This window comes from Arvicola amphibius, chromosome 3 (genome assembly GCF_903992535.2).
Source record: "Arvicola amphibius chromosome 3, mArvAmp1.2, whole genome shotgun sequence".
Lineage (NCBI taxonomy): Eukaryota > Metazoa > Chordata > Mammalia > Rodentia > Cricetidae > Arvicola > Arvicola amphibius.
In genome coordinates, this window is record NC_052049.1 from 156341724 (window position 1) to 156364745 (window position 23022).

General features: G+C 41.5%; 1 protein-coding gene across 9 annotated transcripts in view; it reads left to right on the top strand.

Annotated features, from left to right (window-relative positions):
• Mthfs (methenyltetrahydrofolate synthetase) overlaps positions 1-23022 on the top strand; it is a 33056-nt gene that overhangs the window by 1978 nt on the left and 8056 nt on the right. For 2 of the 9 annotated variants that reach the window (XM_038321612.1, XM_038321611.1), the window contains exons 2-4: positions 519-627; positions 1158-1266; positions 1960-2221. In XM_038321612.1, coding sequence (XP_038177540.1) covers positions 2014-2221 — 208 coding nt within the window. In that variant the 5' untranslated portion in view covers positions 519-627; positions 1158-1266; positions 1960-2013. The remainder of the gene's footprint in view (positions 1-518; positions 628-1157; positions 1267-1959; positions 2222-23022) is intronic. The other 7 variants (XM_038321614.1, XM_038321613.1, XM_038321618.1 and 4 more) reach the window with 4 other exon arrangements.

The window sequence follows — 23022 nt, forward strand, 5'->3', positions numbered from 1 at the left end:
AACAGTGCTCAAGATAAGGGTCTAGAGTGGGTGACTGAGACAAACATAAGAATATGGGAGATCCGTGTGTGGTCTGATGATAGAGATAGTTCAGAGACCACCAGGCTATTAATCAAATCCATTCCCAGCCTCCTGGGCAGAAAACAAATGATACATCTCTTCCTTTGAAGGAAGAGACAACCCTTAGTGTTTAACATCCTGGTTTCCCTTCTGCTCATCTGTGAGTATAAGGACTTTATTCCCTCTACAGCCCACCCTGAGTGACACGCCTTCTACAAGAAGGTACACACCTCCTAATCCTTCCTAGATAGTTCAGCAAATGGGAACAACCCATTCAAATGTATGAGCCTATGGTATTCAATCTTACTCAGCCACCACATCTTGATTACTGGTTTTCCTTTGGATCTTTCAGGAATTAGAAAATAAATTAATTAGAAAGTAAAAAGTCTGGATTGATCTTCTGTGACTCTGAACATTTTTCCTTTTTTTTTTTTTTCCTAATTTGTCTCCCTGTGCAGATGGTAGAAAAGCCTTCTATCGCTGAATGAAATCCCTGGCCCTTATCTGTACATATTTATGAATGGAAGTGTGTTGGCTACAAGATTCCCTCTGCTTTTGTAGGCACAGGTTAGAATTCTAAGAGAAGAATGGATTCTGCCTTTCTCCTGTGTCCATATTTTAGAGCTGCTTTGTCTGTAAATACTGTCTCTCCCTCCCTCTGTCTTGCAGGACTTAGATTTCTGCTTCTTTGTCTTCATTGTTACGATGAATTCCCTTTTATCCTCCCTTCTTAACAAATAGCGTGTAGATGGGCTTGAAGGAAGACAGGCAAATGCATATGCATAGTCTCACACTGAACTCCAGCTGCGAATCTTACTGCTTATTCAGCTCTTGGTTCTCTCTGCTCTGAGTTAGAGAGATTAAGAGAAATACTTTCTCATATAATAAATGGTGTCAAAGTCTTAGGCCTACTCCAAATCTGGGCAGCCCCCTTTCCATTTGTTCCGCCTCTGCCAAGCCTCCTGACAGCTTTACAGCTTTTCAGAAACCAGGGGTTGACTTTCTTTTGTAGCCCCAATTTGATATGCTTTGCTTGACTTCTCTCTTCCTTTGTATTAAATGTAACTTGGCTTTCTTTACTTGTATCTTCCTGCCAGTCATACTGTAAGCGGCTTTTGTGTTGTCCTTCCTTTAGCTTGGAGGACAGGGGAGAGCAGAAAAGGAATGGAGAACAAAAGGGAGTTAAGGGCCAGCTTCTGAGTCTGGGTAAGTTCCTAGGGTTAAAACTTAGCTTCTTTTGCCTCATGAGGTATTCCACTAAATAAGGATTCTTATACCAGGAGCCCCTTGGCCCCATTTTAATGAATCCTCTTGAATGGAGTAGCATTGGTAGAGCTAAGAGACTGTTATAAAGCATGGTCTCTGTGGGAGCTTGTGAACTGATTCAAAATCCTTTATTTAGGACACAGAAGCAGTGATTGACTCATGACTTACCTCATATTGACTGAAGTGCTGAGTTGTGTATCACTCTAAATGTAGGAAAGGTTCTGCAGAGGTCAGGAAAGTTAAGCTTACATGGGTAAAATTGATGGGAGAAATGTTCAACAATCCAAAGTTTGGAAAATGAGTGAATCCAAATTCCAAATAGAAAATAAACCAGAAAGTCTTTTACATGTACTGGGAACTGGGATCACTTCAGGAATTCTGGAGACAGACAACTTTTCTACTTCTTGTCTTCTTAATGATGCAGACAGTAGACCTAGCAGAGAGGTAAACGGATCATCAAATATACAAATCTTGAGTCCTGAAATAAAAAGTAGGCATCAGAACATAGCATGAATTCACTGTATTACTTTACTTGGAGAAAGCTGTGATGAAAGGGAGAAATTGGTCAGAGGAGTTACTGTTTTATGAAAAATATAGTCCTAAAAATTATAATTGCTTTCATTTCCCACTTAGGTGATTGCCCACAGTCAGTATCAAAATTCCAAAAGAATTTCCATCTTTTTGAGCATGCAAGATGAAATTGAGACAGAAGAGATAATCAAGGACATTTTCAAACAAGGCAAAATCTGCTTTATCCCTCGGTACCAATTCCAGAGCAATCACATGGACATGGTGAGATTGGCATCACCTGAAGAGATCTCTTTACTTCCAAAAACATCCTGGAACATTCATCAGCCTAGTGAAGGGGATGTTCGGGAGGAGGCCTTATCCACTGGTAAGGCTTCATTTCTCACACCAAAACACTTACCTAGATGCAGCCTGTATCTTTGATCTTAGATACTAAGTGTGGTCGGGCTTGGCTAGTTTGGGGGAATTGATGCCTTTGAGTGTTTTATACATCAAACGTAAGTATCAAGTAAAAAGAATGCTGAATATTGAAAACATTGAAGTTCAGGAGTTGGTCTTGAAAATGTGCATTCCCAATATGGGTTTACTCATTTTCACCCTCTGCTCTTTATTCATGCCGTGTTTGTAGCATCGATGGCTTTTTTTTTTTTTTTTTTTTTTTGCTCCCGTGATACTTGCAACCCACATTGCATTGGAATGGAGTATGATACTTTAGATTCTCTCACTTGTGGTATAAGGCAGAGAGATCGCTGCTGTTGCTTGTGGAAATGTCTGAGCAGGCAGGCTCGCTATTTGTTTCTTCCTAACGTCATGTTCTCAGTGTGCAGTTTTACTTACATCAGCAGTTTAGAATGCGGCAAGTTCAGTGCTAAAGCATAAAGGTGAGCTTCCCTGTTTGAGATGAGCTGATTGGAGCTCAGATTGCCTTTGCTGCAGCCTTTGTGGTCTGCTCGTCTTCCTGGTTTGCTTGTGTTATCTCGGTTTAGAAAGGGGTGAACTTATGTACCCTCAGTTGCAATTATGAGTTCTCAAGCAAAAAGTTTACACAAGGCATTGTTGTTTTAGGTTTACAGCATACTAACCCAGCTGGTAAATGAAATAGAGGGGCTATATCTTGATTGAATTTAAACTTAGAGCTACCTAGACAATTTGATCAGCTGGGAGTTCTTCCACAGAGAATTTATAGCCTGATTCAACCTTAATCAACTTGGCTTAAACACAGGTAGGATAATATTGGGGCAGAAACTGAAGACTGCACAGAACAGCCAGCCTTAAATGTGTCTGGATTGGTTGGTGTCCTTAGGAGTCAGTCTGTCTTTGCTGTGACTCTGTATCTGCAATAGCTTCATGTCTACTGTGGTCCTTGGTCCTTAGCTTGGACTTGGAGATCACCTTTTCAGCTAGAATTTCCAGCAGAAGAGAGCAAGTCTGGTTTTCTAACAGTCTCAATAAAATCTTGGTCTTAACTCTCATTTCCCCACGGCCTGGGTTGTACATGACCATTTCTGACTGGCTTTCCGTGGTCAGGGACGAGGGCCTATGACCACCTCTCCAGCCCCTCTTCAACCACTAAGCTGAATGGGGGGCGGGGGCTGAGGTGAGAGTGGCATATGCTGTTCTAGAACAAAAGAGAATGGATACGTCACTGTCAGTAGTCAGACTCCCCGTACTGTTAACCATTTCTGAGATCCTGGAGAACAGACCCTTGCCTATAACGTTTAGTGATGGTTTTATTGTTTGATTTTTTTCTGAGACATTTTAAGAATTCATGTCTGTGTGAGAATACCCAAGATACAACTTAAATAGGTGACTTTAATGATTTTATAGCACTCCACTGTAACATTTTATAGTATTAAAGGGACACCATAGGGGGCAGGGTCTATGAATATACCCCTCTAGGTTGAGCAGGTCAGTACTTTGGGGGAGGCTAGAGTCACTCATTGAGAAGAGTTCCCATTCAGCTGCCCTGTTTCCTTCTTTATTAGGATTGTGGGTACCTGCAAGATTATGGTGAAGACAGTGGGCATAGGTTTCATGCAAATAAATAAAAGTCACCACAAAGTCGTGATAGGCTAAAGAAATTTGAATTGTGTCACAAAAAATGTGAAAATGTTCTATCTTATCTTGGTTTGTTTTGTTTTGAGATGGTGTGGTGATTTAAAAGAAAATGGTCCCCAAAGGAAGTGACACTATTAGGAGATAAAACTTTGTTAAAGTGGCTGAGGCCTTATTGGAGGAAGTGTGTCACTGTGGAGGTGGCCTTTGAGTCTCATATATGCTTAAGCCATACTCAAAAAATGTCTCAGACCACTTTGTGTTTCCTGTGCAAGATGTAGAACTTAGCTACCTCTCCAGCACCATGTCTGCCTGCATGCCGCCATGTCCCGCCATAATGATAGTGGACCGAACCTCTGAAAGTGTAAGCCACCAATCAAATGTTTCTCCTTTATAAGTGTTGCCATGGTCATGGCATCTCTCCACAGCAAAAGAAACCCCTACTAAGACAGACATTGTGTAGCCCAGGCTGGTTTTGAATTCACAATCCACCTGCCTCAGCCTTCAAGGATTATAGACTTACATAGCCATTTGGCTGGTAAATATTGATTAAGCACTTAGTCCCGTGGATCTCAACCTTCGTAATGCTGCAAGCCTTTAATATAGTTCCTCATGTTGCAGTGACCCCAACCATAACATTATTTTCAATGCTATTTCATAACTGTAACTTTGCTACTTTTATGAATTGTAATGTAAATATCCTATATTCCAACCTTTGTGAAAGGGTCATTTGACCTGAGAAAAATTCGCAACCCACAGACTGAGCTGAGTATCTGTGAGAAGCATGATGGAGACTTAGTTCCCACAGTAGTGGCACCAACTAGCCTTTTGTTCTCACAGAGGCTGGTGTTTGCTTGCATGTCATAGCTCCTCTTCTCTGAGCTGTCCTGGTCAGCTTTGTGTTAAACATCAAGATGTCCCACTATTCCTGAATTCCATATTTCTAAATTTATTCTTTTTATTATATTTCTGTTCATAGCTAGCTTGTGCCCATAAAATTATTCTTGTCTCTCTTTTTTTTTTTACCATGTAATAATCAAGTATTATCAGATTTTTCTTTGCCTTGTATTTGTATGCGGTGCATGCATGTGGTATGTGTATTTGTATGTGGACTAGTGTGTATGCCCATGCACAGGAGTAGAAGCCACAGGATGATGTTGCATTCCTGCTCTCTCACTCTCTACACTATTGCTCTGAAGCAGAGTCTCTCACTGAGTCTGGAACTACGCTGGCAAGCCCCAGTTAATCTTCCCGTTTCTTTTGCTTCCTAATTCTGGGTTACAGACACAGCCACACCTGGCTTTTTCCATTGGTGCTAGGGTTTGAGATCAGGGCCTCACGTTTATGCAGCAAACATTCTTAGCCACTCAGACATTTCCTCAGTCCCACTTTGTAAAGTTTCTATTTCCTGCTTCGAAGCCCAGCCATCTTTGTCTCTAGCTTTTGACCCTTTACATATTTTCTCCTGGAAAGAATTTCAAACTGGTTCCCTCATTCTATTAATTCCTCTCAGTTGCCTTTTTACACAGCTTACCCATCTGTTAGGTCTTTTCTTGTACACTGTGATCATCTATATCTCTGGCTGAAAGTATTTGCTGCTGATCTGCTATAGCCAAAAGCAGCGACACTGGACAACTCCAAAGTTCAGGCCACTGTTTGAACTGGTATTTCCCCATGCTCCCTGCTCCTCCCCAGTGCTTGTGGTTCCTGTCCTTCTGCTGAAGGACAGCATTTCCTAACAGTGGGCAGTGAGAGATTCAGGACTGATCTCTAGTTTTACTCCTTTCTCGCTGTGCGACTTCAGCCCCTGAACTCGAGTTTCAGATATCTCATAGGGACATGGAGCCCTTGAAGCCTGCCATGGGCTGTTACAGAGCTTCAGGGAGATAATGGCTAAGAGGTAGGAAGGGCGTGGCAGGCGCTCAGTGAAGGTGCCCTTGCTGCTGTGGCTGCTGTTTGGCTGTGAAAGTGTGGCTTGCTGTTTCCCAGGCTAGAGCATGTCATCCATTTCTTCAGGATAGAATTTTGCAGTCAAGTGCCTGAGATCACTGGCTCTCTCAAGTTGCAATCTGGGTTCACTTCCTTACCAGTTGGGCAAATTACTTAATATATGAAAGCACCCCAGAGTTGGGAATACTAAAACTGTTTTGTAACAGGGTAAAGTAGGATGATATACAATTAAATACTATACAGTGTGTTGTCATGAGGAATCAATAAAATAAAGCCATCATCATTAAGTGCTGAGTATTTTCCCTGGCTCTCTCAAGATCCTAGTCTTTTTCTTCTGTGATTCTTAAATCTTTGGCGCTTACTATTGATCCCCCATGCTTCATTATTTCCTTTTGTGCTAGTACACTTAATCTCTTTAGGGGCCAAGATCTTGGTCTAGGATACTCTGCCTCTGGTACCCTAGTATCATGTGGTTTATAGTGTGTATAGCCATTCTGGCAGGGATGAAGAGAGGTCTAAGGAGACATGCAGTGCCTTTTCTTCAGCTATCAGGTTACTGAAGCAGTGGTCCCCCAAATTGGAATTTCCCCAGAAAACCAATGCCAAGAGATAGAAAAAAACTGAAGCCCATGCCAGCCAGAGAAGGAATTTGTCTGCCAGGAAGAGATGCCACACAGTTCTGACATCTTTCCAGACTACCTTGCGTGAGAGACTAGGGCTGGCTCAGTGATGGGGCAATGACCCCAACCGGAGTGGGACTGTTTATTTATATACAACTCTTGCCTGCTATTTAAACATAAACTTTGGGACTGGCGAGATGGCTCAGTAAGTAAAGGTTGCTTTTCACTACGTTGAGGACTTGAATTTGATCCTGGAACCCGAATGGAGACTCATGCAACTTGACTTCTGACTCCCTACATGTTCTGTAGCATGTGTTGCCCTCCTTCATGACTAACTGAATAACTAGTGAAATAAGTAATGCATGCAAGAAAATAAATATAAACCTCATGGCAAGACCTGAAGAAGGATTGCGTACGACAGAGTTTATTGAATCTCTTTATTTCTTTTTCTTCTCAATGTGGCCACATTGGATTAATCTTTCTCTGCTTTTTATTATTGTCTGTTTGATTAACCTACTGAGGGCAGCGACTGAGCCTGACTTGTTCTGGTTGCCAGGATCTGTGCTCTGACTTCAACAATTCTAGCAACATGTAGATTCATACTGGAAATTTTTCGAAGTGAATCCAGTATTTATTATAAATTCAAAGAATGCTTATATCAATGAATAGACGATCAGTCCTTTATAACCATGAAAGAAAATCTGAAATTTTAAAGTTACAAGCAATGCATGGGAATTGTTTTATAGTTGCTGTGATTTTTAAACTTATATCATGTGTAAAACGTCAACATTATCCCTGGGTTGGGCAGGGCCTTCCTGGGAGATAGTCTTGAAATTTATCTTCTCTCCGGACTGGTCTTGGGAAAGTCGCTGAGTTAAGAGAAACATGAAATGCTCTCTGGCTGCTGATGCTGGCAGATCTGCAGTGGAGGCTGGGAACTGGCGTGGGTACCTTGTGTATTTATCGTGCTAAAGGTCTGTTAACACTGCATTTGTTGTGTTAAGGCTGATAAGAAATAAAACCTGCAGTTTTGTTACTGGAGTGTTTAGGGTCAAAAGCCTGGGTTCTCGAAGGCTCAACAAGCAGGCTTGGCCACCCATCCCCAATTCTCCATGAAAGGACAAGCGGTAGTGAAAAGCAGAAAAGAGCTCCTCCTCTGACGGGCACCAGGCCTTTCCCCACTTGCGCATGACATTTCTAGAGAAATTCAGTTCCCTGCGGGTGACTGTTTCAGTTGTCTGACAGCCACAGGAATGACCACAACCTTCTCTCTTCAGAACATCTTTGTTCCTGCCAGGTGATTACAGCTTGTTTGTGTCAAGGTGACCTACTCCACCATGCTTCTTTCTGTACCCCAGGGGTACACTGGCCCCTAGGTACATTGGGTTGTTAGGCCCCAGATCAAATGAAGATAACATACCTGCCATATCTCTTCTTTTGTAGGTCAAACAAATGTGTTAATTTTTAGACTGAAAGCCTGGGGCAGCACCTAGGCCCAAGAACCAGGCCAGACTGTCCCAGCTACAGCGTGTACAGCGTTCTCAGCGAGCTGGTGGTAACTCGGGGACACTGCCGTGCAGATGACTACCATCTGCTCAGGAGAACTTTTGGTTTCGGTATAGATCTTGCTAAACGAAGAAGTACGTTGCTAAAGCTCCCACGTGGTTGGCATTTGATGTGGTTTGTAACAGCCTTTGTCTTACAGGAAGTATGCTTGCCAACCTGTAGCCATCTTGTTAATTCTGAAATTCGAAAGAGAAAAACCACTTCCACAGTTTCGAGCCAAGTACTGACCAAGACGGACTCGTTGTCAGCCCTTTTTAAGGACAAATCTCTTCAGTCACCATATTTTCCGTAGGGCTTTGTACAACTCCCGGCATCCCAGGAGTTTACTTGGTCTTTGGGCAGGTGGAGCTTGCAGATTAATTTTGGAGTCTTACAATGTCTCCTTTATACAACAGAAATGTTATTAATTAAATTTTTTTTGAATTTTTGAAATAGCTTGTCTTAGCTAAAAATAAACAGCTGTCATTTTTATGTGTGCTTTTGTACATTCTCTGTCGTGATGGCAGTTGGGGTGGCTTCCTTCCCTGGACCAGAGAGGAAATTTCCTTCAGATTTAGAAATTTGTAAAGCAGGAAAATTAGAAATTAGAAAGCAGACCAAATCCACACAATCCTTGTACAGTCTCCCCTGTATTCTAGTGAGTTAGCTGTAGCCCAGAGAGGTGGAGTGACTTTTTAAAGGACATACAGGCAGTTAACGAGAGTGGGAGGCCATCCAGTTCTCTGTTTTCCACTCTAGTGCATCTCTCTTTTGCAGTGAGGGCTCAGGTGGCCCAGGCAGGTCTCGAGCTTACTGAGTAGCTGAGGGTGGCTGTGAATTCATGCTCCTACCACATCTACCGTCCAGATGCTTAGATTTCAGGCATCTGCCACCATGCTCAGTTTGTGCCGAGCTGGAAAGTGAACCGCTGCTTCTTGCACACTAGCTCACGAGCTGCTCACGCATTCATCTCTTCCTGTAGCCGTTTTGTACTCAACTAAGCACAGAGAAGTCAGCTTTGGATTTTAATTTGAACGGTAGGTGTGCGCTTGTTAGGTTTCCCTGGATCTGTTTCAGAACGTTCTATTTTATCTTCTGTAGCAGCGACTGTAGAATACATCCTGATTTTCCCAAGCGGTGATTTACTTCTGTTTAACTCCCAGTGCCTTGAGATGAAAAGATCCTTCCCTTAGGGATTGTGGCCAACCCTTGCCAAGTGGGTTAGCCTGCTGAATGTCTGTTTAGGCACAATGAGTCATGAATGTGCTATAAACACTTGCTTTTTCTCTGAAGGACTAAGCCTGGTGGCGCAGAACTCTTTCTTTGTAAACCTGAAGCACTTAGAGTACTTTTCCCATTCCTTTCTTATTGCCTGTGAGTAAAACCATAAAAGTACGATTAGGTTTAAGTTTATGTACATATTCAATTATTAGAAGCCCCAGTCTTTTAAAAAGAAGTAATCAATTAATAAAATTAGTTACAATATGTTGCAGTATTTCCTAGAAATTGTGTTAGAAATTTTTTTAATTGAAAAATCAGAGTAAAAGGAGGTTTTACATAAACCTTATCTGTAAATGAGTTTGCTTTCGCCTCTGATGACCTTAACAGACGCTGAATTCTTTTCCACAGGGTAATGAAGCCTACTCACTAGCTGCCTTTCTTTAAATATTCTTGCAAATGTGACCTTACCTCAACATAGCATTACTCTACCATGTGGAAGTCGTTTTCCTTGCCTAGAAAATAATTCCAGATTCTATGGCAAGGAAGAAGAAAGGAGGTGTTTAATATTTTTCCCCTTCTTTTTGGGGGGGTTGGGTTCAATGCCTTCATTCATCTGTTTACCTCGACTGAATGTCACCCTTCCCTGACTGCTGGAGTCTTCCGTCTTTCTTTAGGGTGAGAGGGAAATGGAGTCTGTTGTCTAGATTGGCCTTGTACTTATAATCCTGAACATCTGTTTCCAAAGCTGAGACTGACTGTGAACCACTCTGCCCAGTTCCTTGAAGGGGAAGCCTAGCCAAAAACCTTGTTTTGTAAGGCGTGTCCCCCTTGGTCTAAAGGCGTGTCCCCCTTGGTCTAAAGGTGTGTCCTTCTTAGGCGTGTCCCTCTTAGGCGTGTCCCCCTTAGGCTAATATTGACTTATAAAATCTTACGGGCCTGTGGCCCGCCTGCTCTTTGTTTTCCTGCCCTCCTCGCTGGAACCTTGGATTTGTAAGTTCCCTTTCCTTTCCTTTATTAAAACTGAATTATATATATTAAAGCTTGTCTGGTGAATCATAACTGCCGATCAACCTCGCACCTTCAGTTCCTTCTCAAATCCTAGCCAGTGTCATGGCCTTAACCTTATAGACTTCTGCTCCTTTGTGTCTACCTAGCAAGGACTTTGATGTCAGGTGTTTACAACTATTCTTTGTTTATGCCATATGGGGGGATCGAACCCAGGTCTTCTCTTCATGCATGTGAGGCTAGCAGTTTGGTATTTTTTAGAAAAGAATATTCGTTGTTGTCATGAAGTACTAACCATATGTGGTATTTATTGAATGGTCTCTTCTTCTGATAGAGTCACAGCTGGACTTTATTTCTAGCATAGTATAAAATAGGCAAGAAAACTAATTCAGTGATGCCTAACTCCGTGAATCTCAACATTCATAACGCTGAGGCTCTTTAATACAGTTCCTCATGTCATGGTATCGCCCAACCATAAATTATTTTTGTTGCTACTGCAGAAATTTAATTTTTCTACTGTTAGAATCATGATATAAATGTCTGATATGCAAATTATCTGATATGTGACCCTGTGAAAGCATCGTTCAACCTCCAGGTTGAGAACCACTGGCCTAACTCCAGAGAACATTGAAACACCTGTGCTTTGCTCAGTAGATTTATTTTCTTAACTCTTGCTGTGGTTACCATGCTGAGGGGTTAAGGATATAGAGGGCCAGGGGTCCAGTGGATAGGTGGGGTGGGGAGTATCAGTGTTGGTGAGGGTGATTGGTGAAGGAGGAAAGGGCTGGTCAGGGATTAGCTGGGTGAGACAGGCCTTGAGCATTCAGGGTTGGGGCCAGGGACTATGAGGAGCTTCTCATGTGGACAGGAATAAGAAAGGACTCAGAGGTGATGCCCAGCTCTTCTTCCCCTCCCCAGGGATCTTCCTTTCCTTCCCTGTTCCTCTCTCCTACTGTCTCTGTCTTCCCTCTGTTTCCTTCAGCTCCTTGCTTTCCCCCTTCTTCTCCTTGGTATCTACACCTTAACTACTCTTTTTATAAATCATTCAAGCAATCAATATTTTGTTCTTGTTATGGCCTTGCTATTAACCTTTAATTATTTCTTGATTCCTTATTCATCCATTTATAATACAAAAGTAATAGTAGTTAATATTTTGATAGAAATATGATTTCTATATTATAAAATATTAATATTTTGATTTTGGTCTCATTGTTAACTGATTTATCTTAATAGTATTAGATGCTTCATTGACCCAAGCAATATTTAACATTATTATATGTCCTAACCATATCTATTTTCTTATCTATTCCCCTTGAGTAAGAAAATATTGGCACAAATACTTTAGAACTTTTGGAATTTATTAAAATTTTCTTTTTTGGTTAATATATTTGATTATTGTAGTCTGGTTAGTAATGGGATTGGACTATAAGAAACAGAAATCTTATAAAGTATAGTTTAAACAATGAAGGGACTTATCTATTATTTGTTTTTATGCAATGAGAATAGACTTTCAGTGGCATGTGGTTGTTCACATTTCATCTCAGTTTAAGGAGGTGAAAGTGTGGGCTACCATTTTCTTGGCAATTCTTTCCTACTTGTGAAATGGCTTCTGTGGATCCAGCCATTGTATCTGTAGTGAGGAAGAAGGAAAACGGGGCTGATGGCAGTGGTTGAATGTTAGCTGTCTCTACTGCAGGAAGTTTTTCTGCAGATCCTTACATCTCATTGGCTTTAACATAACAAGCCTAAATATAGGGAACCCAGGAATTTTTCTCTTATTTATATATTTTTATACAGATTATAGGATGGTATTGGGTCAGTAGATAGCAGTTCTTATCAGCCATAGTTTTGTAGACTTGCAAAATAATTTGTTTTTTGTCGAGGGGACAAAGTAAGCTCTGTGGCTCTATACTCAGGTGAATTTCATTTCTAGGCTTGTAAATGGCATTACCTAAACTGGCAGCAGCCACAAGAGGAGGAAGACACAGCCTTGTTATGAGGATCTCTGAGGATTTCCTCGCAGAGATCTCCACTCCAGTCAAACCAATATTCTTGATGCCATCACAGGAAAGATTCATAGGACAAACAGTTTGAAATAGAGTTGGGGTTTATTGGGAAAGTTTTTAATATACATTTGAGTACCAATACTGAGAGAGTAGGGTGAAGAGGGAGAAGGGGAGGGGAGACAATGACAAACAGATTCATTTAGGAAAAAGACAATACACACTTAAGTGTACATACGGACATCTCAGTTGTGAACTGCCCTTAAGTGTCTTAGGACAGCAGTGTAAACATTCTGGTGACTTTTAAGGTTACATTATTCCGGGTCTAAAGAGATGGCTCTGCGGTTAAGAGTGGGTACTTACCTTGTGGAAGACCTGAGCTCCGTTTCCGGTACCCACATCAGGCAGCTCTAAAGGGCCCAACTCCCTCTTCTGGCCTGCACAGCCATATGTACTCATGTGCATTTACCCACACAAAATTAGAAATTGTAAAATAAATCTTTAAAGTTAATTTTCAATATTCAAAGCATTCAGAAAGTAAGTTAAGATGTTTTGGTATATTGGTTCTTCTGTCAGAAACTTTTTTGTAAATAGTTTCTGAGGTACATTGAATTTGGAATTACTGGCTGATAAGAAAAAGGCACAAGTAAGTCCAAAGAGTTAACAGAATTTTTTAGCATAGTATCCTCCATGTGTCCCTGTACCCCATCCTTGCTTCTGCATATTTCCTTTAGTGTATTTTAAGTGTATTTTGACTAGTTTATACTTGTTATTATTGTATGCAGATATTTTTCCTTTTTATATAATGCATATATCAGTGGGGGGGGATATGTGTGTTGTATGTGTGTTTATATAATGCATATATCAGTGGGGGGGGATATGTGTGTCGTATGTGTGTTTTGCTAGATAGCACCTGGAAGTCATTATTATCTTTCTCCATCCCACCCCTCCACTCTCCGTGCTGTGATTACACAATGTTTCACAGCTGGTTACTGTGTTATATTTTTTTAACGTGATTATTTCTTTTGTATAGAAAAACGTAACAGCATAGACTCAACTTTTCAAATCTCTAAAGGAATTTCAAAAATTGTTGTAATCTTAAACTATTTCTCGAGTTTGGTGAAAACAAACATTGAAACTTTGATTTGATAAGAAGCATGTATCCTCGATGAATGTTTTGCAAAGCGAGGAATGCCAGCTGTAGTTTTCAGGATTGTCTCTTAGATGCGTGCTCTTCTCCAGGTCCAGCAGATGTCAGTGTTTCACAGATGGATTCGTCTGAAGCAGGGCCTTTGTCCACAGTCTCCACATTTGTATGACCCTGAGTCATTTAATAGTGCAGTGAGAATCACTGACCTGGGAGTCAACTGGAGGTCTCCACGTCAGTCTTTTATCTTTGGTTAGGGAATGCGCCCCTGTGGAAAGTAGTTCATCAAAGTCACAAAGTGGACAGTGAAGTCAGCCAAGTGTTTTTTGTTTCTAAGACTTTGCATCTTCAGAAACTGATCAAAAATAGGTACCAAAATCATGGGAAACAGAAATGTTTAATCCAGAACAGAATTCCCACTCCGGAGGAGAAAGGGACAAATGCCGTGCGTTTGTTTGGGCATCTGGACAGCAGTCCAGTTGTGATGAAGGAGATGCTAGATTCTTAAAGTGTATAATTAGTGGAACCATCTGAAAACAGCTGGCTGAATATGGAATTCCTGGATGTGAAAGTGACCTTTGAAAACCGTTCTGCTCTCCTTTCTGACTCGTATGACACCAGTGTTGGTACTTGTCTAATACCAGTAGAGTAACTCCCACATTCTCTCTGCACATAGCCTTATCCATTGCCTCTGAGCAAAATAATACAAACCATTCAGTTCTGTGTTGAAAAGCACTATTGAGGAATCTATTACCTTTTAAATAAATACATGGGATAATAGACAAACTATGTTATTTCCTTCTGTGTTGTAGCTAGAGACAAATAGAGGAACACTTAGGCAAAGTCACAGAGCAGATGATACCTGTTTTAAAGAAATACCTCATCTTTAACCAGCCTACAACATCCTTTCAAAATATGTCAAGGAATGTAAGACATGTAATTGCTAGGCTCCAGAAGGTTCTCCCTCATTTTGTGATGAGTACCCGTTATACCCCTGCTGACCCAAGTGCCCTGCAGAAGAACTCCTTTAAGCTTCTGCTTCTAAGCTCGTGAAAGGGTCTTAAAAGGGGTCAGTTGTCTGGTGGGGGTACAGGTTACTGGGGTCTGATTACAAACCAGTGCTATACCAGTGAGGACCTTCTCCCCAGCCTTCCTTCAGAACGGGAGTGTGGGAGTGCTGTGCAGCTCAATACTACATTTTCATAAGGAGTGTTTGCTTATGTGGGATTATGTTAATGTAGCATTTTTAAATGCCAGGAGTGATTTTAGACTTTAGATCTTAAAGATGCTTCTCACTTGTCCCAGGCCTTCTCCACCTTGTGGTGGAGTTTCTTTTCCTTGAAGATTCCATTTGGCCTCCCATGGCTACTCATGTTCCCCTGATTTTCCTGTCATGCTGTGATGTGGGAGAGTCTTCTGTTTGAGTTGATTTCATTGGCTAATAAAGAAACTGCCTGGCCCATTTGATAGACCGCCCCTTAGGTGGGTGGAGTAGACAGAACAGGAAGAGGAAGTGAGGTAGAAGGGTCAGTCAGATGCCATGCCTCTCCTAAATGAGACAGACCACCGTGCCTCTCCTGAGAGAGATGCCAGACGCAATGAAGCTCCAGCCCAAGATGGATGTACGCTAGAAACTTCCCGGTAAGGCACCACTTTGTGGTTCTACACAGATTATTAGATATGGGTTAATCAAGATGGGAATAAGAGGCTGAAAATAATGGGCCAGGCAGTATTTAAAAGAATACAATTTGTGTGTCGTTATTTGGGGGCACAAGCTAGCCGGCGATCAGGAGCAGGCTGCAGGAAAGCAGCCCATAGCCCCTCTCTACAGAATGGCGCTCAACGTGGATAATTGAATCCACAGAAAGCTTGAGAAAGCTTGGGAAAAAATAGAGTAAAGCATGGCTTCTTGGTAGCAGCAATTTCTCGGGTCTGGCTCTGCTTGCAAGAGGCTAGCAAGTGCTCTCATCTAAGAGAAGCTTCCTGACTCAGCTTTAGCTGCAAAACCCTGCAGCTCATTAAGAGGTCCTGCCACAAAACACTTAAACGGTGTTGATGAAAAGCTGAACGCATGCTTTTCGGTTTTCAGCTGTAGCAGGAAAAAAGCTGTGTCGTTTTAAAATGCCAGCTTTCTGGGCCGTCCTGCCAGGGCAAACTGTAACTCTTTCAAGCAGGCGGTCCTGACTATGGAGCTTTTGAGTGTTGTGTTTAACACTGTTGCAGCTTGCTTGCTGGCAGGGACTTTGAACCGCCACAGAGTTGTGGTGAAAAACATGGCTACAGCAGTACCTCTGCCATGAGGCTGGAAAGCTAAGGAATGGGCTGGATCTAGCCGGCAAAGTCACGGCTTTAGTCCTACCGATATTGTTTGGTAAATTAAAGACTCATGTCGTCAGAAAAAGAGAGATATACAGTAAAAGAAAGATTCAAAGTCGAAGAAAATGTCTAAATGGTTTATGATGTGTTAAAAATATATGCAGGCTAAAGGTTAAAGTTCTTTAAAAAAAGGAAGTAGTTTGTTGTGGTGGTACACACCTTTAATCCCAACACTTGGGAGGCAGAGGTAGATTGACCTCTGTGACTTCAAGGTGTGGCAGCACACACCTTTAATCCCAGCACTGGGGAGGCAGAGGCAGACGGATCTCTGAGAGTTCAAGGACAACCTGGTCTACAGAGTTATTCCAGGACAAAAATATAGAGAGAACCTGTCTCAAAAAGTAAAAGTAAAAAATAAACAAAATAGAGGTTAAAATAAAGCCGCACAAAGATGGAAAATACACAGAGAATCTTGATACTATATACTATTATGCTCTCTTTGAATTGTTTGAATGCTGAGGAAGGAGCAACAGCTGCTAAAAGATACTTGTTTATAAATGCTGCTGAACTAATCCAAGAAAGATATCTTGAAAATACCTTGACTTCAGAATTTGGATCTAAGGATATGATACTTTGGAAAAGAGATTCTTTTATTTTTACAGAAAATGAGACCATGTGGATTGCTTCTATCACAATATGGTATGATAGTCCATGACCTCCTGAAAGGTTGCCGTGAACACTTTCAGAAAATTACTTCACCCAACTGATGACCAAGATGAACCTGGAACACAGGTTACACCATGAAAGATCTGATTAACAGCGTCCCCATTCAGCAGGAAGCAGTTTGGAGAGAGATAACTGCGCCCATATTCCCAAATATTGTTTATAAATGTTCTTTTACATTTAAAGGGGGATATGATATGGAGATGAATAATTTGCATTGATATGGATTTTGTTTTAGTGATTTAAATTTAAGGTCAATTTTTTATATGTATATGTATTTCTAATAATATTAAGGTATTGTGATTGTGTAGTTCATTTTAAAAATGTAATGTATATAGGTTGTTAATGGATAGTCATCAATAATAGTAAAGCTTGTAGTCATGTTAGTTAGATTTTCTAGATATATAGAGATATATTTTAAGTTACATAGGCATTCTTCATATCTTTCAAAGACTACAGAATATTGCATTTTAGATGTTTTAATAACTTAGGACTGTTCATGACAATGAGACATGTCTGCTCCTGGCAGCACCAATCTACTTCAAGAAGATGATGGGCATCGACGAGGATCCTTATTGAGTTTGATAGCCATTTGGGCAAGAAACTGCTCTTGCCTGGACTATTGCATAAACTAGACATAGAGAACCCTCAGAGAGAGGAATGCTGAACTTGCCTAAAAGTGAGATGATCTTTCGGGATTCCTGATTCATGAAAGAGTCTGCAAGACATTCTGCAGGACACAGCAGAAAGTGACTGAACTGTCTTTGAAATTTCTTGCTTTATGGAAATGTCTGCTGGAAACTATGGGCCTGAAGGCCGAAGATGGATGCCCCAACGGTACAGAGGAACTTTGGGTGACTGTCCAGGCAGCGAGATGTCTCTGTCATTTCTAGAGTTTTGTAAGTTGCTTACTTCTTATTTACTTAGGTAATATTATATCCTTCTGGAGTCTTTGATGGAGTTGAAGAATGGATAGATAGTTAAAGTTTTCCTTTGTTATGATAAAGATAAAATGGATATAAGTATTGTAACTAATTCTTACTTGATAACTATTTTGTTATATGTAATTTTACTATGTTAAAGCCTTTCTTTTATTGTTTAAACAGAAGAGGGGAAATGATGTGGGAGAGTCTTCTGTTTGAGTTGATTTCATTGGCTAATAAAGAAACTGCCTGGCCCATTTGATAGACCGCCCCTTAGGTGGGTGGAGTAGACAGAACAGGAAGAGGAAGTGAGGTAGAAGGGTCAGTCAGATGCCATGCCTCTCCTAAATGAGACAGACCACCGTGCCTCTCCTGAGAGAGATGCCAGACGCAATGAAGCTCCAGCCCAAGATGGATGTACGCTAGAAACTTCCCGGTAAGGCACCACTTTGTGGTTCTACACAGATTATTAGATATGGGTTAATCAAGATATGAGTAAGAGGCAGAAAATAATGGGCCAGGCAGTGTTTATAAGAATACAGTTTCCGTGTAATTATTTTGGGGCATAGGGCAGCGGGAAGCCAGCCCACAGCTAATCACTACAATGCTGCCCAAGGGCTTCACTGGTTCTCGCTGTGGAGTTTCGTGGGTTTCTTTCCTAGCCTCTGTAGGCACTTTCCCACATGGTCCATGTGTATGCCCCTGCTATCCTGTTTTCCAGAGGCCACCATCACTGTCCCTGAACACACGCCAAGCTCTCCATATCTATGTTTTTGCTTATTTTATTGTGATATCACAGGCCATTGCTGCTCCTCTTCCTGATCCCCGGAAGTTCTATTCTTCCAGCACCCACTTCCTTAATGTCATCTTCCCTGAGTTAACCCCTTTGCCGGTGGGATGCAATTATCTCCTTTCTGTGTATTGCCTCGGCACTTGAATCACGCCATCCCTATTATAGTTTAGGTGTTTCCTTACACTCAACTTCCTGGGTGTGTTTTCAGCTGAGCAAGTTGTTAGCCTAATTGGTGTATACCTTTCCCATGTTCTTTGTAGGTCCTCAGGTGGGACTGACATTGTATTTATCAAGTTATTAATAATTGCTATTTATTGACTTGATTCCATTGAATTTCTGATAGAAGGTAAAGCTTTAGGGAATTTTTTTCCTGCTTCCCCCTTGTTGTCAAGCTGGCTTTAGGGTGCATTAAGAGTTTCAAGATGAAGTTTTTTACATACCAAAATAAGACATATTGAAGCAGATAACAAGGCTAGCTGGAGTGAAAAAAATCACCACAGTTCATGGGAAAGGATGTTATATAGACATAGGTGACACTTTTTCATAGCATTGTCTTATTTTAACTTGAGTCTTGCAGCAGTAGAAGTTGTTCTGGTCGCACAAGGCTCATATCAGGTGAGCTATGAGGCCCATAAAGGAAGAAGAGAGCAAGCTGAAGAGATATACTGTGAGTCTGGTTACGTTTGCTGAACCAGAGATACTGCTGGGCTTTCAAGTGCTTGTTAAGCATTTGGGTAAAACAGGTGATGGAAGTCAGCGAGCAGTTTCCATTTTGCTAAAGTCTTGAGGCTGAGGAAATGGGCAGCACTATAACCAATGAGGATAATGACTTCCTGAGCTCTTCATGTACAACCTAAGGTAGATAGCAAGAGGTCCAAAGGCACTCTTTCCCTGCACCTTGAAGAGATGTTCTTCGTTACTCTAGAGCAGTGGTTCTCAACCTTCCGAATGCTGCGAGCCTTTAACACAGTTCCTCATGTTGGGAGACCCCAACCATAAAATTATTTCTTTTCCACTTCATAACTGATTTTGTTAGTGTTATGAATCGTACTGTAAATATTTATATCCCCAGTGGTCCTAAATGACTCCTGCAAAAGGGTCATTTGACCCCCCAAAGGGGTTGCGACCCACAGGACACTGCTTTAGAGAAAGCCACATTTTCATTCCTTCATTAGTTCAAGGTCAGCTTGGTTTACAGAGTGAGTTCTAGGACAGCCAGAACTACACAGAGAAATCCTGTCTCAAAAACAAAACAAAAAAAAAAAAACAAAACAAAACAAAAAAACAAAAAACAAAACAAAAAAACAAAAAACAAAATCTCTTTTGGGGACCTGAAAGTGCCCACTGATAGATAACACATGCACCAGATGACCTTCCCGCCGGCCTTAAGGAACGTGGTTCTTCTTTCCATTTCTCCATTTCTGTGAGCTTGACTGCTTTGGATACACGTAAGTGGGGTTGTGCTTTTCTTATTTTTTTCTTGATTGTGTCACATGCAAGAAGAGTGCTAAGAATTATTAACTTAGATTGAAGAGTTTCTATCTTCCTCTTTTTTCTTTTTTAAAGAAAATTACATAACCAGAGGTTACTCAAGTTAGAGAAAAAACATTCATTTTGTTCCACTTTTATTGTTCTGTTTAGGCCCATCTGACTACGAATGGCAGCAAATGTCTCCCAAACTTGGTGTCAAAATAACATTTAAGAAGCTGTTTGATTAGATAATACTGCGTCTGTGCATTTTTTTGCATTGAAAATAATTTAATATCCCCTTCCATATTATTTATTTTAGTCAGTATCATTTAAGATAAAATGAACTGAAGTTTGATTTTCTCTGTGCTTAAGCCCTAAGGAGATGCCCAGATCAAGGGCTGGCAACCTCTTCTGTGAAAGAGCAGGTAATAAATATTTGGGGCTCAGTGGCTAGTACCGCGTCTGTTTCAGGGACTGACTCTTCCATTTTAGTGGCAACATGAAGCATTGCTGGGTTCAGGTGAAATTTCATAGCCTTATTTGACTGGTAGACTGTGGGTTGCAAATCCACGTAGAGAATTGGGTGGTGTGGAGATGCTCAGTGGGTGAGAATGCTGGGTGCATGAGAATGGGGACTGAGTTTAAACCCCAAACACAAGCAAAACGCCAGGACTGCGGGAAGGTAGAGACCAGAGGATGGCTGGTACTTATCTCCGTCTCAAGAGAGTAAAGCATAGAGTGATAGAACATTCGATGCCTTCCTCTGGCCTCCATGTGACTGCATGGGTGCACACTTACACGCTGGCTTGTGTAACTAGTTTGGTATTTTTCATATATGGTTACGATTGTTGTTTGTAGGGATAGCAGTGATGATCATGGTGTCTGATAAAATAATGTCAGATAATTGCTACCTGTTTCCTGTTATCTTAATATCTGAGGCATATTTTCTAGATAAGATATTGGTCAAGATACAATTAGACTGTTAGATGCTTAAGAAAATAGCTAATATGATTTGAAGTATGTCTCTTGGTGAAGACTAGACATAGAGTATTCACACACACACACACACACACACACACAATTTAAATAAAAGAAAATAGCTGTGCTCTGTTTTTACATTAACTTTTCCCAGGAAGATGTGAAAAGGGATCTATTTACCCCAGGTGTGGCACTAACAACCAAAATGAGGAGTCCACCCTGGTCCCACATAGTAAACCATTGAGTATGTTTACTAGGCTTGTTTACAGGAACACGGGTGAGGGGTTACTTACACAGGAGGGTGGGTGGCCCCCAAACAGCTACATCACTGTAAGGTCCCACTCCATCATGGATGATGTGTCATGAAAGCTGTATCATCTTTTTATATACTGTAGCGTCTGAGAGCTCTCACAGCTGGTTTGTGGGAATGGCTGAAATCCCAAATGAGGAGCCTGTGGTTATCCTTCGCCTCTTTCTATTGGGGGTGTCCATAACTCTGCTACCATTACCACTATCCTAGCATTCGTTGTAATTTCATTCTTACTCTGTTACCATGGCTATGGGGCAAAGTTTTCTCTAGTCTTCACTCCATTATAGCACTGGGACAGTCATTTTATGTCCAAATAAAATAGATAAACAAACCCAGCAGTGTTGATCATAAAGATGAGACATAAGGTAGAAACTAAAAATAATCCAAGTCTCCATGCCCAGATATAACCACTGATAATAACCATTTACGTCTGTTTGTTAGCTTCTGCTAGACTCAGTCTTTTTCACTTTTCACTTGATAAAAACCCACCAAGGGTTACTTTGTGGACGTATTCAAGACCAGAAGATGCTGAGGAGTGAGCTGGAGGGTAACACTATATCCCTGTGCAGCACCTACATTCCTGCCCAGCAGCCCTTCTAGCTGCAAATCTGCTGGTACCATATCCATTCCCTGTCCCTGCTCCCACCTCCTGCAGGTCTGTGGATGGTCCGTGCTCCCCAGCGGTTACTACCTAAGCACTGCCAGCCCCCTAACTGTCCGCTTTATTGGACTTCTTCCCTCTTCCCAGTTTGTGTGTCATCTGTCTATACTGTGACCCAAGCCAAACTAGTATAGATGTCATATTCAGTGTGACTGAGCCTGCTTCCATGGCGGATTTAGTAGAATAGTCTTTGTGAGCTTTACCCTCCAGGAAGGAGCTCCCTCTTCCCCAGCACCGCAGTCTCAGCGTCACTGGCTGTATGACTTCGTCAGATTACAGCTTGATTTTCCCATTTGGAAAAAGCAGATGATAACGTGTCTTGTGGGGCTGTGGGCAGGAGATGTGAGGACAGCACAGCTGACCGTGGGCATCAGGATCAGTGTCACTGTTCCTCCTGTTCTCAGACAGACACACTTCCCAGAGGAGCCTCTGTAGAAGGAAAAGTGGTTTATAAGCAGAATGCTTTCCTATCGCATTTGCATAGAGCCACCATTGCCCAGAGCCTGTGTGGTTTATGCTCTGCCCCTGGCTGTAGCATCTTTTGTGAATGTCTCCTGCCTGCACATTCCTAGTTGACAGCAGAGGGCAGTAGAGAGTTAGGTTTGCTCTCAGGGTTTGAGCTAATAAAAAAATCTAAATAACTCTTTAGAGAAAAAACTTTCAGAGTCAACAAAGAGTAGGCACTTTCATTTCCATAAGTATAAGAGAAGCCTGCGTTTACCGAACACCTTACTAAGTGTTTGCATACTTCCTTTATATATTTATTTAATCTCCCTGTAATGTTGGTACTATTTGGGTTTTAAGGAAGGCCTCAGTTGCTTAGAAGTTTCTTAGCTACCCATGGTTGTTGTGGGATCCAAACCCAGTGGCAATCAGTACATTTGACCGATTGCTAGACAGTCTGCTAGGCTTTTGCCTTCACACAGAATGTTGACATTTAAGAGGAGAAATTTACATTTCTAGTTCTGTGTGCCATGTGATAAAGATTCAGAAGGCATATTTTTATGGAAGTATAGGGTCCCCTTCTCATCCAGAGGCTTCCTTGTGTTCTCCAACTTTTCATCTTAGGGGCAGTCACTTCTCTGTGTGTCCTTCCTGAGATGAACTCAGGAGTCCACAGACATTATATGTCTTCACAGACCATCTTTGACTTTGCTGGGGTGGAGGCTGCTGTGTGGAAATACTCAGCAGTTAGTACCTTAGGAACTTGAGCTTTCTTCTGTGTGTTAGCTGTGCCCAGAGGAGTCTCAATTCCTATCTCCTTTGACTGTAGAGGAAGGTTAGGGCACAGAGAGGATCAAGGTTTACGTGAGAGAAGTGATTTGGAAGAAACACAGAAATTTTCCCCATCAAGGCTACATTTAAGAGACAAATGTACAAAACTGAGAAAGGCAGGCACTTTGTGAACGACCCATGAAGGGTAATGACTTTAATGGCCCAGGGATTTG